We start from the raw sequence: 16,973 nt of genomic DNA on the forward strand, positions 1-16,973 counted from the left end.
CACCCGTGCTGATCAGAGCTCCACGCTGGGCAAACAGAAAATTAAATTCAAAAGTTTGCGTGGCCTTTCCTGTCTACCTGGCCACTGCATCTGAGTTCAGATTGCTGTCCAGAGCAGTCACAACGGTGCACTGTGGGATACCGCCCAGAGGCCAATACCGTCGATTTGTGGCCACACTAACCCTAATCCGATATGGTAATACCGATTTTAGCACTATTCCTCTCGTTGGGGAGGAGTACAGAAACCGATTTAAAGAGCCCTTTATATCGATATAAAGGGCCTCGTGGTGTGGACGAGTACAGCGTTAAATCGGTTTAACGCTGCTAAAATCGGTTTCAACGCGTAGTGTAGACCAGGCCTAAGTTGCAATCCCTGCTAACAAAATTCCAGAGAACAAATTCTCTAACTGCTTTGCATATCAAACACTGCAGGGTTCACATACCCTAACTATGAGGGTAATGCCAACTTGGAGAAAACTAACAGGGCAGCAGTAAAACTAAAAAGCATGAGTTGCAGATGATCTGCCAACAATACACCTCTATCCTGATATAACACGACCCGATATAACACGAATTTGGATATAATGTGGTAAAGCAGCACTCTGGGGGAGGAGGGGCTGCGCACTCCGGCAGATCAAAGCAAGTTTGATATAACATGGTGTCACCTATAACGTGGTAAGAGTTTTAGGCTCCCGAGGACAACGCTATATCGGGGTAGAGGTGTATTTGAGAGGGGCAGAGAAACCCTTTTCCTCCAGTGGCCTTGTAACCAAGCAGCGGATCACCTGAGAAAGGGACTTGAAGCAGCTCCTAGTGATCACCTAATAAAGGGGGCTGCAACTTCATAAAAAGGGCTTGATTCAGTAGAAAGGGACGGAGAGAGAGAGAGCGGCAGATAAGGCTGTGCAGGGAGAGAAAAGGGAGAGGAAAATCCTGGAACCCTGAAAAGTCACTGACCAAATCCCAAAGGACTGTGGGAGTGGTGAGGAAAGTGAGGTCAAGTTTTGTATGCAGGTTTTGTTGTTTGTCCATCATCTGTACCATTTGTGCTGTCTAAGAATAAAGTGTGTTTGTTTAGTAATTCCTTTGCAGAGTCTGTGTGTTACTTGCTTACACTGTCACATAGTCCCCAAAAAAGGGAAACAGTAAATCAGCTTCAGTGGAACTCTGAGAGCATACTGGTGAGGCCTGGGACAGCTGGAGATATTTTCAGAGCCTGCCAAGACAGACATAGTGTCTGTATCTGGAGTGTGTGCCTAGCAGCCCAAAGTCAGAAACAATGCCTAAACTCTGCTGAGCCTCAAGAGAACACTAAACTCATGGTTTGGTTCCAGCACTAAAGTCTGGAGTGTCCAGAAGGAAAAGCTCAATCAGATTTATAACAACCTTCAAATCCATTAACCAAAGTGTCATCCAGGATCAAACAATCTGGGTTTTGTTCTTAGCACTGTGGTAATATATTAGGTTTTACATGGGAAATCTGAGAATAGAGAGCCTTTTCATCAATTTGGCCTCAGAGAGAAATCTTCCAGTTTTCACCAGCAAATGTAGTGGAAAAGTGTTCCAATTTCAACATAGCACAAAGCCAAGCCTGCCAAACCTCTTAAGTGGGAAGTGCCCCACATTCATTTCTCTTGTTCTTCCATATAATCCCCTTTGAACTCCTGTAATGCAGATTTTTTTTCAGGAGTGGAGTGAAGGAAGTGAAATATGCCCTATATAAAATATTGTATCCTGCAGGAATTTGCAACAGTTGTGATATTTCTCCTATATGTTAATACTCTTACATGTGATACAGATGCCTGCTTCTGGGCCTCTCTCCTATCAGCTGGTATAAGAAAGAAGAGGCAGTGCTTCCTTTCTGCTCCTCTCGGAGAATAACTAACATAAACACAAAGGTAAGGCAGGCAGGGTACACTCCTGCCAGTCAATGCCTTGGCACTCCATCCCAGGCAGGGGTGAGGAGAAAAGAGGATAGAGATTGAGAGGGATGGGGAAAGGAAGGGAGAAAGGATAATGGAGGGGAAAAGATCATTTGAAAAGAGACAAGGACAGAGAATAACTAGGAAAAGGTGTGAAGTCTTGAGAGAATCTAGGATACAATAGGAGGGAGAAAACTCAAAAAACTCATAGGGTTTGTCTCCGCTACATTTAAACACCTGTGGCTGGCCCATATCAGCTGACTCAGGCTTACCGGGCTATAAAATTGAACTGTAGATGTTTGGGCTTGGGGAAGTGAGTGGGGCCCAGAGCTCAGGTTTTAGCCCAAGCCTGAATGTCTACATTGAAATTTTACAGCCCCAAAGCCCGAGCGAAAGTCTGCTGACACAGGCCAGTCACAGGTGTTTAATTGCACTGTATACACCCAGGGGAAACCATGAAAGAAAACAAGAGAAGAAAGAAAAGAGGAAACAGGATGATACAAAGAAACAAAGAAAAACAATGAAAATGGATGAAAAATAATCTGAAAACAATGTGTCCTAAAATTCCCCTAATGCTCCTGTTTTACTGAAAAAAAATGAGACAGTCTCTTGGAAATTATATATGCATGTCCATGGAGTATAGCTAAACAAGTGAAAATTCAAGAAGAGATCTAGTAAGTGAAAATGATGGAACAGTCAAAATCATTGCCACAAGACACTGGGCTTGACTGTATCTTCATTCACAGCAATCTTCATATTGTCGAAGTCATCATTAATTTTTACATTCTTCTTCTTATCTGGTGCAGTGCAAAGATACGGCCATTGCCTGAAATGCTGTGAAGTCTAATATTCTTTCAGGGAAAAATTAAATATTTTCAAGAGACCATATAACAGTTGTTTTAAATAGCACTGAACTTCTAAAAAGGCAACAACAGTTTTATAGACTTTCCTTTAAAATGGAACATGTTACATGTTCATAAGAGCAGAATTACACATATTGTAGCTATTTACTCCAAAAATACAAAGTCTTTTAACAGGTATTTATATGGTACGTATTTTGAAAACTCTTTTAGAAGTGTTGTACAGGCTTGCAAATTATGGCCTTAAAAGATAGGTATAAAAAACAAATGAAATGATTCAACAAATGACATATTACTTGAAAAACTGTGTGTATGTGTCTTTACTGAAACCCTAATTTACAAAAATGCAGTTATAGTAGATGACTGATCTATTTAAATCTCAATCCAAGATTAGAAATGGTTACTTATTTATACATGTAACTGAAAACAGTGCCACCTATGTAAACATCTGCAAAAATTAGGCAGCCTCCAAATTAAATCTCTCACGTGCATTTCTAAAAGATTTTTGAACACTAACCTGATTTTAAGTTTGGCAGCAAGGAAGTCTCACTAGACATGTTCATAAATCTGTTGGCAGATCTGATTATGCTTAGCTGTAGAAAAATCCTAGCTGAACGCATTACCATATTAATTGGTTACATGTCAAAAATGCAAAATGAAGATGTTTTAAATATCATTATGCTTTTGGAGTTAAAATAACAGCAAATAATATGACCAATGATAATACTCACAGTTACTGCTTGCTTTATTACTCCTTTGTCCATCTGAATTTTCAGATTCCTTGTATGGAACCTGAAGAGTCGTATCCAAACTTCGGAAACCTTCTTTGAGAGAGTGGTGCTTGTAGTACTCTACAAGTTCCTTTGAGGAAGAGAGAATAAAACATTACTGGAAATTTAATTTGCATCCTTTTCAACAGTAAGATATATAGTTAATGACAGTTTTCTTATACAGGTGATCTTATCATTAGAGCTGAGCAAATAATTAATTTTTCAGTTCAGGGCCAAACACAAAACAAAACAAAAAAAAACACCCTGAAAATAAATGTATTTGGTTTCATTCAAGAAATGGAAATATTTCACTTAGGTCAAATTGGCATTTTATTTTCAAAACATTGTTTTGACATTTTAAAAATCTTTTTTGCAGATTAAACTTTTTGCTGAATTTTACCTAGATTCACGAACAGTTTCAGTGCCCTGAAAGATGTGTTTTTGGTGAGATTATTAGTTGCTGAAAAACTTCCACCCAACTCTATTTATAATAGATAACTGCACAGTAAATATACATAAAGCCACGTTACCTAAAATAGCTACTCCCTGCATAGATGAGCTCAACACCCTATTTGTATCACCGCCTTCTATTTAGTTTGTTGTACTTGAGTTCCTAATGCTTTGATTCAAATTTATAGGACAAAAAAAATCATACTTCTCTGTTTGAAAGGAGTATTTACTCCTTTCAATCAGATTGATTAATTAATATTTGCCTTATGGAACAAAAGGTAAAAGGGGAGGTCAGCTGCTACTCACTGTACCTATCTTTACTTTCTCAGGTTTTTTCTACAGTGATAAATAATGATCATCCACAAATCTTTTTCTGAAAACACAGACACCAGATAACAGTGTGAGCCTTAAAATCAACAGGTGCTTTCTCCTCAGGTATAAGGACTACATAAATGTTTCGAGATGATTTCATAAGATAATGTGCGGTGTATCAGATGGCATCAGGAATAAGTCCAGAGTACACAGCTTTTCACATTCTCCATGGATCCAATCTGAGACTTTTCCATAAATGATTTGACAAAGCAGAATATGAAAGCTAAGGAGGTACAATACAATACAGTTCTCATTGTAAAACCTCCAAACATTAAGAACTCATGATATTTCTATGCAGTATTCAAATCTAGTATGCAACTCTTAAGGCTTGTCTGCGTGGTGGGGCAATGCACACAATGGGTCTGTGATATCTAAAGCACACTAACATACTGTGCATTAAGTGGTCCATGTAGACCCTGTTTTGGTGTGCATAAGATGTTCCCTACTGCACTTTAATGTATGTTTGTGAAAGTTCACTAGTGAACATTTAATGCATACCAGCAGGGTCTACAGAGACCAATAAACGAGCGACACATTAGTGTGATTTAGAAATTATACCCCTGCAGTGCACATTACTGTGTAGACAAGTCTTAGATTTGAATGAGCCAGTCTATGGATTGGATCAACAGATTTACGTGAATAAGTTCAGCAGAGAGTTTCTCTACAGAGCAAGGAATGAGAGTAAACGTTGAGTAGGAAAATCGAAGCAAATCCACTTCAGTTAATTATTCTGTTCCTTCAAGCATGGACATTTTGTTTTTCAAAATCAAATACAGTAATTCATTTATTGTAAACACTTAACTCCCGTCACCAATTCATTCAATAATCCCATTTTGTTCTGCCATGTTTAAGTTTCCAAAAACAAAATCAATCAGGCCAGGCTTCAGTGCAAATAAGGAAAAAGCAATAATTTCATTCTGATTTACAAACCAGCCTATGCTCTCCTACAAAAATCTAAAGTGGTCCATGCAATAAATTAATTCCAATGAATAAAATGACCTTAAATCATTCAGCCAAGATCTAGTGCACTAAGTGTAAGTTCATGAATACAGTCTTATTGGTAAACTTCTGAACTGAAATTTTGGAGCTCTTCAGTCTCATGCTGTACAGTGTTGTATGTCTCAGTAGCTGGCTCAAAGGTAGAGTCTAAACCAAAAGTAAAATCCACACCTGCTTTTCGTAGTTCACAATCACTGACCTCCAGGCGCTACAAGTAAACAGAAAAGCCAGGAACAAAAAGAAATATTTGGGCTTCTGTTATCTTACATTAACACATCAGGCATGCTACAATGTCAGCATTGCAAGTGACTTTCACAAATAATCAGGCCAGGTCTACACGACGCGTGAAAATCGATTTTAGATACGCAATTTCAGCTACGAGAATAGCGTAGCTGAAATTGATTATCTAAAATCGATCTACTCACCCGTCTTCACCGCGCGGGATCGATGTGCACGGCTCGCCATGTCGATTCCGGAACTCCGTTGGTTTTGGTGGAGTTCCGGAATCGATGTAAGCACGCTCAGGGATCGATATATCGCGTCTAGATGAGACGCGATATATCGATCCCCGAGCAATCGATTGTAACGCGCCGATATGGCGCGTCGTATAGACGTGGCCTCAGTGAGTACCCAGGTATTCAAATCACCAAGACAACAGGCACTAGAAAGGGTGGTTTGTAGGCAGCATTTGGAAATGGATTCCCTGGTATATGGAACACTAAAATGAATGGTGTATAACCTGGTACAGATTAGTTGGGAGGAGCTGATTATGTTTGGTTAAGACAGAAGGTCTATTGCTATAACAAGACAGATTTTATTAACTAAATCAGTGAAACGGCCCCATGCCTAGCAAAATTTTACGTCAGGATCACAGGATATCAACTACTTTTAAAACTTTTGTTTGTGTTCATTATTTACACCAAAATGATTTGAAAAATGATGACTTTAAATATTTGATATACATGTCTACTGTGACAAGTCTAGAGAGAGATGAATGGTCATATCCCCAGACAGTGTAAACCAGGCTCCACTGAAGTCAACTGAGATCCGAGTACACAGGCTGAGGATCTGGCCCTATATTACTGGATTCTTACATGTTACAGCCAGGCACCCTAGGTTCTCCACATGACAGCCATAGTTTTCATAGTATATTTGATAAATAAAAAGCAGGGTGGGAGAACTCCTACTTTTGTTTATTACCTTAAAAGAAATATACAGTGCCATTACAGGTCATTGCTTTGGGCCCTCATGATAGCTGATTTGGTTTTCCCTATCACTCACAGATCCACTCTAAAAACTAATTCTGTACTGGATTTACTTGCTTCTTCTGGATAGTATTGATGATGTTCTTGGTCTCTACAGCAAAGTAATTGGGCTATGGCATATGGCAGTGGTGCTCACATAGATCCACCAGTCTGTTCTACCATTGCATGGCATACTTTATAATGCTACGGTTAGGGAATCAAGCAACTTTTTCACACTGAATGTTAAACAAGGCCAAAATGCTACTGATTGGCCTTTTCAGCACGGATTTCTGTTATCTTCCCTGTTTGTCAGCTTTGATGGGAGCTCCATTCTTTTGCTTTCAAAGCTGGCAATCTTGTAGTTATTTCTGATTTGCAGTGTGCTTTTGAGATCTATATCAAACACACTGTAAAACTGTCTCACCATCACCTAAGGAAATTCTGCAGGATCTGACTCCAGATGAGCTGTCTTGACAAGATATTGATATCCCTTTCATCATTTCCCAAATGGGCTACTGAAATGTTTGTTTACCCCTTCCCTCATGCATTTGCAAGTTCTACTGAGCTCTCTTGTTATCAAAACTGAGATCTCTAGGCACACTGCTCTTGTTCTAAGAGAACTTCACTGCCAAGTGAAAACACATATCAGTTTGTGAAATCGGCTTGGAGTGTATTTACCATGGGGTCTATGCTGCTTGCATTCAAATGAGGATTTCTTCAGTTAAGATCATATTGAGTATAGATCTTGGTTTAACTCCTTGCCACTCACAGAATGTTCTTGATTTAAAGACTGGAACCCTTTTTTTTCAGGTGCTAAATTTAAATCAAGCCTTAAGACTCCCTTGTTTTGCAACATCCCTCCCCATTCTTGCTTTGCATTATCTTTCATTTGAATATATATTGTTTGTAGAGTGCTTTGAAGAGGTATGCAGGAAAGATGCAGCGTAAGTGTTATTTAACTGATTGATCTAAATATAATCTATTCAACTAGCTTCCCTTAACACCATACCAGCAAAAGCTTGCTTGGTGAAATTTTACAAATGCATTTGAGGTACTTCATTCAGATTCCTTATATGTATAAGTGTTGTATTACCAAAACAAAATAAAGGGTCAGGATTCTGATTGAGAAAATCGTCCAAAGAAGATTTCAGGATTCAAAAGGTTTTCTCCCCATTACCAGGGGATTCTGGGGAAACATTTTAAATCAGTAACAAAATGAAAACACACTGGACAAGGTAATTATGATGACTTGGGCTCAATTCTTGAGCATGGCTCAGCTGTGCTTGGTGTAGGACCTGAAGGTGGTGGGAGGGACCATTTTTGCATTCCCCCAATCCACAACACTTTGGCCCCCTTCATAAATTACAGCAGCTGTTTTACTTAGACTGAGTGACAATGATCCCAATGGGCCATTACTCCAACTAAGGATTTCTTTACTATGTCAGCACTCCAGTCACAAGTCCATTCTCTGGATATGCCCCCTTTGCTATAGACAAGGAGTGGCCAAACTGGGGCTCCCAAGCTGCATGCAGCTTTTTTACAGTAAAGTACAGAACCCCCTCCTTCTCTACCTCCAGACTTGGGCAGAGGGGGGAGGGGAGAACTCAGGACCTCTGTCTTGCAGTGGGGTGGTGGGATAGGGGCTTCTACTTAGTGGGGAGGAGGGTTTTGGGGCTTCGGCACCGGAGGGCATGCCTGCTGGGTCTTGGGGCTTCAGCCAGAGTGCGGCTGAAGCCCCAAGCCCTGGCAGGTGCCTCCCGAGGGGCAGAAGCCCCAAGCCCTGGCAGATGCGCCTCAGATCTTGAAGTTCTAAAGATTGTCATATGTGGCTCAGGGAGTCAGTAAGTTTGGCCACCCCTGTTATAGAGGGACACAACGCTGGTTATACAGCTTGTGGGACTCCCCAACTGAAAGCCGAACAGTTTGTCAGTGTTGAGAGTGCCATGATAGATAAGACACAATGCTTAGTCTATATACACCAGACATTCTGAACAGGGTTAGACAGAGCTTGTCCCAACAGGGTTAGCCAAAACAAAACTGAATATGCCAAAAACTACCTAGAGCCTTATCAACACTACTACTTACACCGCAAGAGCAGAACCAGTGGTAGCCACAACAAAAAAAACCTCTTTGGGTAGAGACAACCCAAGCACCAGACTGTGCTTGACAGGCACTGGCCTATATTGATGTGTGACAGAAAAACAAAATTTCTCTACCGGAGTAGCATAGTCCCTGTTAGCACAGCCCAGGGAACAGACAGAACAATGTCCCCTGACATCTAAGGCTTATTAGATGTGTGGTGGTCATTATCCAGCCTACTCCCTGCCCTTTTTGGGGTGGTTAGCATGAAGAGGAATACTACCAGGGAGTAATCTCTGCTCTCAGGAGAGTGCAGAGACTTCACCAGTTGCTGACCATGTGCAGGTTTCTTCCCCTCTAAAGCACATCACTGAAGGGGCCCCAAGCTGGCTCTAATTTTACATACAAATATTTTTAAGCACACACCAACACCATTTTTACTGACATCTAAGGCCAGGTCTACACTGCGACTTTAAATCGGTTTAATGGCCGATATACCGATTTAACGCTGTATCCGTTCACATGACGTCGTCATTAATATCGAGTTAAACGGCTCCTTAAATCGATTTCGGAACTCCTCCCAAACGAGAGGAGTAGCGCTAAATTCGATAGTGATAACTCGGATTAGGGTTCATGTGGACGGAAATCGACGTTATTGGCCTCCGGGCGGCATCCCAGAGTGCAGCACTGACCGCTCTGGACAGCAATCTGAACTCGGATGCAGCGGGCAGGTAAACAGGAAAAGCCCCGCGAACTTTTGAATTACATTTCCTGCTTGCCCAGCGTGGAGCTCTGATCAGCACGGCTGGCGATGCAGTTTGAAATCGAAAAAGAGCTCCAGCATAGACCGTACGGGAGATACTAGGTCTGATCGCTGTATGGGGAGACAAATCTGTTGTATCCAGCTCCGTTACAGAACACGAAATGCCAAAGCGTTTGAATAAAAAACTCCAGGATACACAGCGCTGTGTGACAAGCGTAACGGGAAGCCAGAGACTCAAATGGACGCTCATGAAGGGAGGGAGGGGGTACTGAGGACTCCAGCTATCCCACAGTCCACAGCAGTCTCTGAAAATTATTTGCATTCTTGGCTGAGCTCCCAATGTCTGTAGGTTCAAACACAGTGTCTGGCGTGGTTCAGGGAACAGCTCCTCAGTTTATTTCCCCCCACCACCACGTGAAAAAAAAAAGGGAAAGATTGCTGTGCTATGGCGTTTGCTCAATGCACTCCGCGAAAAAGGCGCCAAAGGGTTGTCTGCTGCCTTCACAAAGGGAGGGGTGAGGCTGTACCCAGCACCACCCGGGGCAATGTTTTCTGCCCCATCAGGCACTGTGCTCTCAACACGGAAGTGGGAACTATGGGATAGCTGAGGAACAGCTACCCACAGTGCACCGCTCCTGAAATCGATGGTAGCTTTGGACCATGGACGCAAACAATCGATTTCGTGATCCCACTGTGGACGCGCTAAACCGATTTTATTAGATCTGTTTTGTAATATCGGTTTAAGCTAATTCGAAATAATCGTGCAGTGTAGACGTACCCTAAGACTGAACATCACAAATATATAAAGGAATGATGGACATGATTCTAACCTGAAAGTATTTCTGCATACCACATTTCTGCAAATCTGGAGAACCAGCATGTACTTCAACAGCAATAGTTGCATGGGAATTGCACACTGAAAAAACCTAATCAATACTTACCATTAAACTTTTAAATTTCTTATTTTCCGCAATGTGAAAAAAGCCATCTCTTGTTAAAATCTTGATGTGTTTCACTTCGTTATTGTACCTGTGGGCAATTAATAACTTCTGAATATAAATGTGTTTTTAATCAGTGGTGATCAATAATTACCTGAGGGCATACCCCAAAAACACTACATGAATAAATTCTTAAGACAAAATGTATATCCATGCCAATACACAGTTGACATCTAATTAACCAAATATATTTATTAGTGTATGAATGAAGATGTAGCCTGTATTCAGAAAAAAAAGTTACTTCTAATTAGGGGATCCCATCTATTGCTTGCTTTCAAGTTCATATTGAGGATCGATGCAGAAACAAACAAGACTCTCTTAGTAATTTGTGCTGATAGAACACACTCTACTGAAATGTATTTGTTAACACACTCTTTACTGAAATGTCCTAGAAACTAAAGACTTGAACTGACTCCCCTTAACATCAATAGGGGTATGGCTACATTAGAAATTTCAAAGCGCTGGAAGTGTGAGTGTAGTCAGAGCCGCAGCGCTGGGAGAGAGCTCTCCCAGCGCTGCTTGTAAACCACATCCCTAACGGGTGTAGCGTGCAGCGCTGGGAGCCCCGTTCCCAGCGCTGCCGCCCTGATTACACTGACACTTTACAGCGCTGCATCTTGCAGCGCTCAGGGAGGTGTTTTTTCACACCCCTGAGTGCGAAAGTTGCAGCGCTGTAAAGTGCCAGTGTAGCCAAGCCCTAGGAGCTGAATCAGGACTAAACGATTGCCTGTTAGTATCCAAGAGGCCACTGTAAACTGGTATCTTTCCATTAACTTCAGTGGAACTATGCTGATGTACATTTTTTGTCCTATATGCCTGAACTACTTTTCTAGCAACTGATATTTTTATGTACTAAGTAACAAGATATTATATTATCATCTAAGCTGCAATGAGATTCATAATTTTCTGTATTTACTGATTACAAACATCTGCCTAGGCAATAATGAAAACAGGAAATCTATTTCTGTAAAAGTGCTTGTCCCACTTACTTAATGCTTATTGCGTATTCTCCTGACTCTTTGGTCCTGTGTCGCACCAGGTAAGTTCTATTTACCCTGTTAATAAGTTCACTCTCAGCTTGCAGCCTCTCCATTGCTCCTGCATACCTGTAAGGAAAGCAAATAAACACTAGCCAGGGTCATCTTTGAAGCTGTGCAGTAGGTCTTTCCAATACACAAATTAATGTTCCAGTATTTTACATGAGATGGTGAATGAAAGATACGTCAAAAGCTACTGGTAAATGAACTGTATTTCAAGATTGTGCTGGAAAATAATAAAAAGCACAGAAATTTCTAAGTAATGGTAAAATGTGCAATACGCTCTCCCACTTTTGGGCACAAAGGACTATGGCTTCTATTCAGAAAAGCACTGAAGCACAAGATTAAATCCATCCCCGTTTAGAAAAGCACTTATGCATGTGCTAACTTTTAGGCTATGTCTACACTACAGACCTTATAGCGGCACAGCTTTACCACTACAAGCGTGCCGCTGTAAGGTCTCCCACATAGCTGCTCTTTGCTGGCAGGAAACAGCTCTCCTGCTGGCATAATTAAACCACCCCCAATGAGTAGCATTAACTATGTTGGCACCAGCAATTTTGCTGGTGAAACTTAGGGGTGTTTTTTACCATCAAAAGTGGTAGTGTAGAAAAAACCTTAAACATGTGCCTAAACCCCACTGACTTCAAAAGCACTTAAGCACATACTGAAGTACTTTGCTGAACTGGGGCCTATACTGAAAATATAATTAAAAGGTGGCCTGGACCAGGTGGTGGAATTTACTTATTTGAAATATTTTGTGTATACACTATATTATACCAGTCTTTTACTTGTATAAGTCCACTGACTTCAGGTGAAGTTGGTGTAACAGACTGGAGAATCAGCCAAGTGATGCACTAATTTTGTTTTTAAACAAACAAAAATAATTTTATTTGATTCATATTTATTTATTTTACTCTAAAGGCTAAAATGTAAATGTGCAGACTAAATCCTACCAGATTAGATTCAAAATCTACTTCAGCCCTAAACTATGGCCAGGTCTGAAATGGTTGAGACAAAAGATTCCATAAGGATCTGCCTGCAGAGATCCGCTTGCAGAATTGGGGCCTATATTTTTAACTGTGGGGGAAAATGTGCATTTATTAAAATGAAATAATTGCTTATTTTTACTTTTTAAAAGCAGAATAATTTCAGTCAATATTCGGAACCAGTACTGTGCACAATTTTTAAAAATGAATACATATAACTATAATACAGTTATATATATATATATAGTTACACTACTGAATCTAGCATTAAAAAAATCTTTAAATATCATAAAAAAAATCAAATTTCTACTTTGGGGCTGCTTTTAGTTTTTAAAGAACGTATCAGAGACAATTTTCTTCAAATTTATCAGAAAATATGAGCTCCCAGGCTTGAGACTTTTTAACGCAAGTTTCAGCTTAAGGCAATTTCCCACGTTTAAGTTACAAATGCTTAGAAAATAAAGTGTTATCCTGAAAAGGCACAAAGAACCTCAACTTTAGTTTTTGAACACAATGCTATTTTGTCCTCTCTTCTGCCAAAACTATAAGGAGCATAATTGAAGCTAGAATCAAATTAAAAACTGCAAATTTTCCCCTTCGGGATTTTATTCACTGTCTACGAAAGCTAAGTTTTTGTTTGGATCAGTGGATCTGATTCTGATCTCATTTGCTGCAACCCAGTATAAATCAGGAATAAATCTGTAAAACCAGTGTAAAAACTGAATCAGTCACTGTACATATATAATCCTTTTAAGTCAAATTCACTCCAGAGCAGAGGGTTTACACTACACTATTATTCATTTTGACAGTGGTTGTAGAGTTGATACATTGTTCATTTACATCACTTAATAGATAGCTTTTCTGTCAAACAAAATTTCAGCAGAATTATTCACAAAACAAAATATCACTTTCTTCATTTTGTTTAGCCACTTAAAATGTAAGATCTTCTTGCATAATTCATGTTGTACTGATTTTTTCTTATACCACTTTAGAGACTTCTGGGATACAGACTGTGTATATACAGACTTGTAAACAAAATGTCAAAATCATTAAGCACATTATTATATGAGAAATGCTTTTAGGCAGTGCATATTCAGTGTTGTTTTCCAAAACTGCTACATAATACCTTCTTCAGAAACCAAGAAAGGTTAAAATAATTTAAATTAGATTGTAATAAATGCAGTTTTCTCTCTATGGCTATCTATTTCAATGTGATTTTCAAAGGTCTAGTCCAGGACTCACCATGGTTGGCAAGAGTAGTCTACTGGTTTAGGCACCTAGGGTGTAAAAAGATATCATAGAATATAATTATTTAAAGAATATTTTTCTAATTGATTCACAAATTAGTTAGCACTGATCTAATGACCAAATACCCTACATCAAACCGGGGGGATAAGAATCAGATTGATCACATTTCTTCCTCTCTTAGTCTACTTTATTCAGAATAAATTAATAAAGTGTGAATAGCCTGTATAGGTCTGAAAACAGGACAGAATATTAAACTTATGTATTTTGTTGTTATAGTTGGGGGAGGTTTTTTTTTTACACAAGTGCTACAAATCCCATATATTTTTTTTTAATCTATCTGAAGTGGATTTTAGCAGTGCCTCCACTCTCATTTCATCCATAACATGCTCATCTAATAGGGCATATTGTTGCAATGCATCATTAAAGTGTGCAACTGAATGTACAATGATGCACACTAAATTCACTAAGTGCTTTTTGAATTAGATTGCCTTGAAAAGGCACTATTCTTAGTTGAAGTAAAAGCTTAGGTGGCATGTTATATAATCTCTTGAGATGGTTAACTGAATAATCCATACATTTCTGAGGTATTGTATGAATTTATTAATACATTTGCATGAAACAAGTTTTAACCTTAAAATTGGATTTAAATGGTTGTCCTTTCAAAATGTGTTCCTGCTTTATTTAATTTTCAGATAGTTTAAAATAAACTAAAATCAAACATACAAAAAAGGATAGCATATATATGCATATATAATATGTAAATTGAATGAATATTTCCCCAGCTGACTTCCATGCTCCCCACCAACAGATACCAAAACCCCTGAGACCCTCTTGGAGGGCACAGGTTTGGCTAGCTTGAACTTCCCAACCTGCAGAGTGTTGATTTGCTTCCAACCCTTGTAATCCAAATTGTAAGGTTCAGGTTCTGAAATGACCTTTGCAGAGCTCACAGAGTCCTGCTTACTGCCCTGGGCATTTTGTGTGATTGCCAATTTTTCCTCCTAAGTGTTTTTGTAAAAGATACTTTGGACAGATAACCAGCCTCTTAATCTTATTTGAATGCATCTGAATCTATGATTTTAATGCAGACAATCTGTATTACATTATCACCAAAAACTGTATTTTCCCCAAAGCACAAAGGTGCCACTAGTGTGAATTTGTTGTCAATATGTTAAAGAGTTCTGCTCTAAGAATAGTGTGACCTATTTATTTGCATGATAATAAATCTCCCACCCAGGAAGGTGTTAAAAAGCAATTAGACTAGGCAGAAAGATTGGGGGAGAGAGGGCAAGAGTTAACCATAACAATGGAAGGCTTCTGTAAAATGCAAAGAGATCAGGAATGGAATTATTGCAGGCCAAATGTCAATATATGTTGTAAGAGAACAAGAAAGAAAGCAGCTGTGACTCTATAACAGACTCCAAAGCCATGACAGCCTACACAAATTCAGAAAGTGTACTGTCCATTTGTAACACCATTGCATCAAAGCTTAGTGACAACAGACATGGGCTGGGATTTAGTTGTGACACATTCTCTCATATCCCTACATGAACCTCTGACAAGCACTAGGAAAACAAAGCAGCATTATATCAGAACAAAGCCAGCTAGGCTGTTGCTACCAACAGCGTAGTACATAGGGCTCAGGCATCATTCCCACCTGACTGAGAGACGGTCTAAATGTTAAAAATGCTGACAGCTAGCACTCCTACCTTCCTATCATTAGTGAAGCTGCTCCTCCCAGAAACTGTGAGGAAAAAGCCCATTGTATATAAAGCCAGTCTTTATATGGAAGATACTTCTATAATTATGTTAGCCTACAGAATTTTCCATTTTGAATGTTTTGTATTGTTAGAATAAAGTTTGGAAAATAGTTCAAATTACTTGATGTGAGTGTACCAGTGGCAGGACAGTAGTGGCAATTGGGAAGATCACTACCCTCCCTGTATATTGGCATACAGTCCTATATTGGATGGAATCTGAAATTCTAAATTGGTTTGGCTCATCTATCATAGCAGGTCATTTTGGTTGCAGACAGCTAGAACACCAGCAATCATTAATCCTTTTCAACCCTGAATGTGTTGAGTTGTGAAATAAAGATTGTCCATTGCAGAGAAAAAAGAAAAAAATCAAACATTGTACTAGAAGCTGCTGGCTTGCACTGTATTATACATCCAAATCCAAACAACTGCAGTGAGAAAACCGAACAAAATACACAGACTCTGATACTATTCATACGGTATAAAAATATCAGCTGACAAATACTGCATATTGCAAGAAGAATAAAGCATTTATAGGTATAGCTGAGAAGGGACTGGAATTTGATATTCTGGAACTCAGCAGTTTTTCATTCAATATTCAATCCTAACGCCGTTTGATATATGTATTTTATGCTGTTTCTGGGCATTTTTATATTGTCTGGTTGTAAAGACTGTAACATTTAATAATAGTGCAAGTTATAATATGTTAAAAATCTGATAGATGTTTCGGTATCTTTAACTGCATTGTTTGTCATAATAAGATGTTTATATTTTGCCCTTCCAGGTTAGCAGTAGTGAAGAATCAATTCATCTTTCTCGTCAGTTTATGCCTCTGGTTGCTAACATGTCAGGAATAATATTTATTCATACTGTAAAATCATGTTATTTTCAACCAATCCTCTGCTTAATAGTATATTTCTAAATTTAGCAGAAAGCTCTGTCACTAGACACTAAGTAATCTTCGTGTTGCCTTGGTAGCTTTAACAGAAGAGTTTCCTTAACTACGTGAGTTTCCCACTTTAAATTACAGTCGTACTCTCTCAAAATGAGCTGATTTTGCCCGATAAATGAATATGGTCTCCACAGTATTTACAGTAGCCCCCTATATTTATCTTAGGTACTGCCCTAGAGTGGTGTTTCCAAATCCACAGGGCAGCTCCAATGATTGACACTAGCTCAAGGCATGTGCTGACTGTGCCCAATGCCATCCGGCAGGACTGTGGGACACTAAACTGCCACAGCCTTTATGCTTAATAAAATATAGTAATAGGGTTACCAAAAAAGTTAAGCTCTGTTACATAATATTTTGATGAGTAGGATATTATCTTTATTGGTCATCTGCTTTGTCACTCTATTTAACAGGACTAAGGCATGTCTACACTGGCAACTGAACGACAAAACCTGACAAACAGCGGCCATACTGCGCGGCTTTTAGTAGCATGGCTGTAGTGGCACAGCCATGTTGCTAAGAGTTGCATAGTGTAGA

General features: G+C 39.4%; 1 protein-coding gene across 5 annotated transcripts in view; it reads right to left on the reverse strand.

Annotated features, from left to right (window-relative positions):
- The window catches only part of VAV3 (vav guanine nucleotide exchange factor 3), a 259,518-nt gene that overhangs the window by 12,991 nt on the left and 229,554 nt on the right, over positions 1 to 16,973 (reverse strand). For all 5 annotated transcript variants that reach the window (XM_032803745.2, XM_075067838.1, XM_032803748.2 and 2 more), the window contains 4 exons: positions 13,725 to 13,759; positions 11,446 to 11,562; positions 10,400 to 10,487; positions 3,513 to 3,642 (listed from right to left, as the gene is read on the reverse strand). In XM_032803745.2, the coding sequence (XP_032659636.1) occupies positions 3,513 to 3,642; positions 10,400 to 10,487; positions 11,446 to 11,562; positions 13,725 to 13,759 (370 nt within the window). The remainder of the gene's footprint in view (positions 1 to 3,512; positions 3,643 to 10,399; positions 10,488 to 11,445; positions 11,563 to 13,724; positions 13,760 to 16,973) is intronic.

This window comes from Chelonoidis abingdonii, chromosome 7 (genome assembly GCF_003597395.2).
Source record: "Chelonoidis abingdonii isolate Lonesome George chromosome 7, CheloAbing_2.0, whole genome shotgun sequence".
Taxonomy (NCBI): domain Eukaryota; kingdom Metazoa; phylum Chordata; order Testudines; family Testudinidae; genus Chelonoidis; species Chelonoidis abingdonii.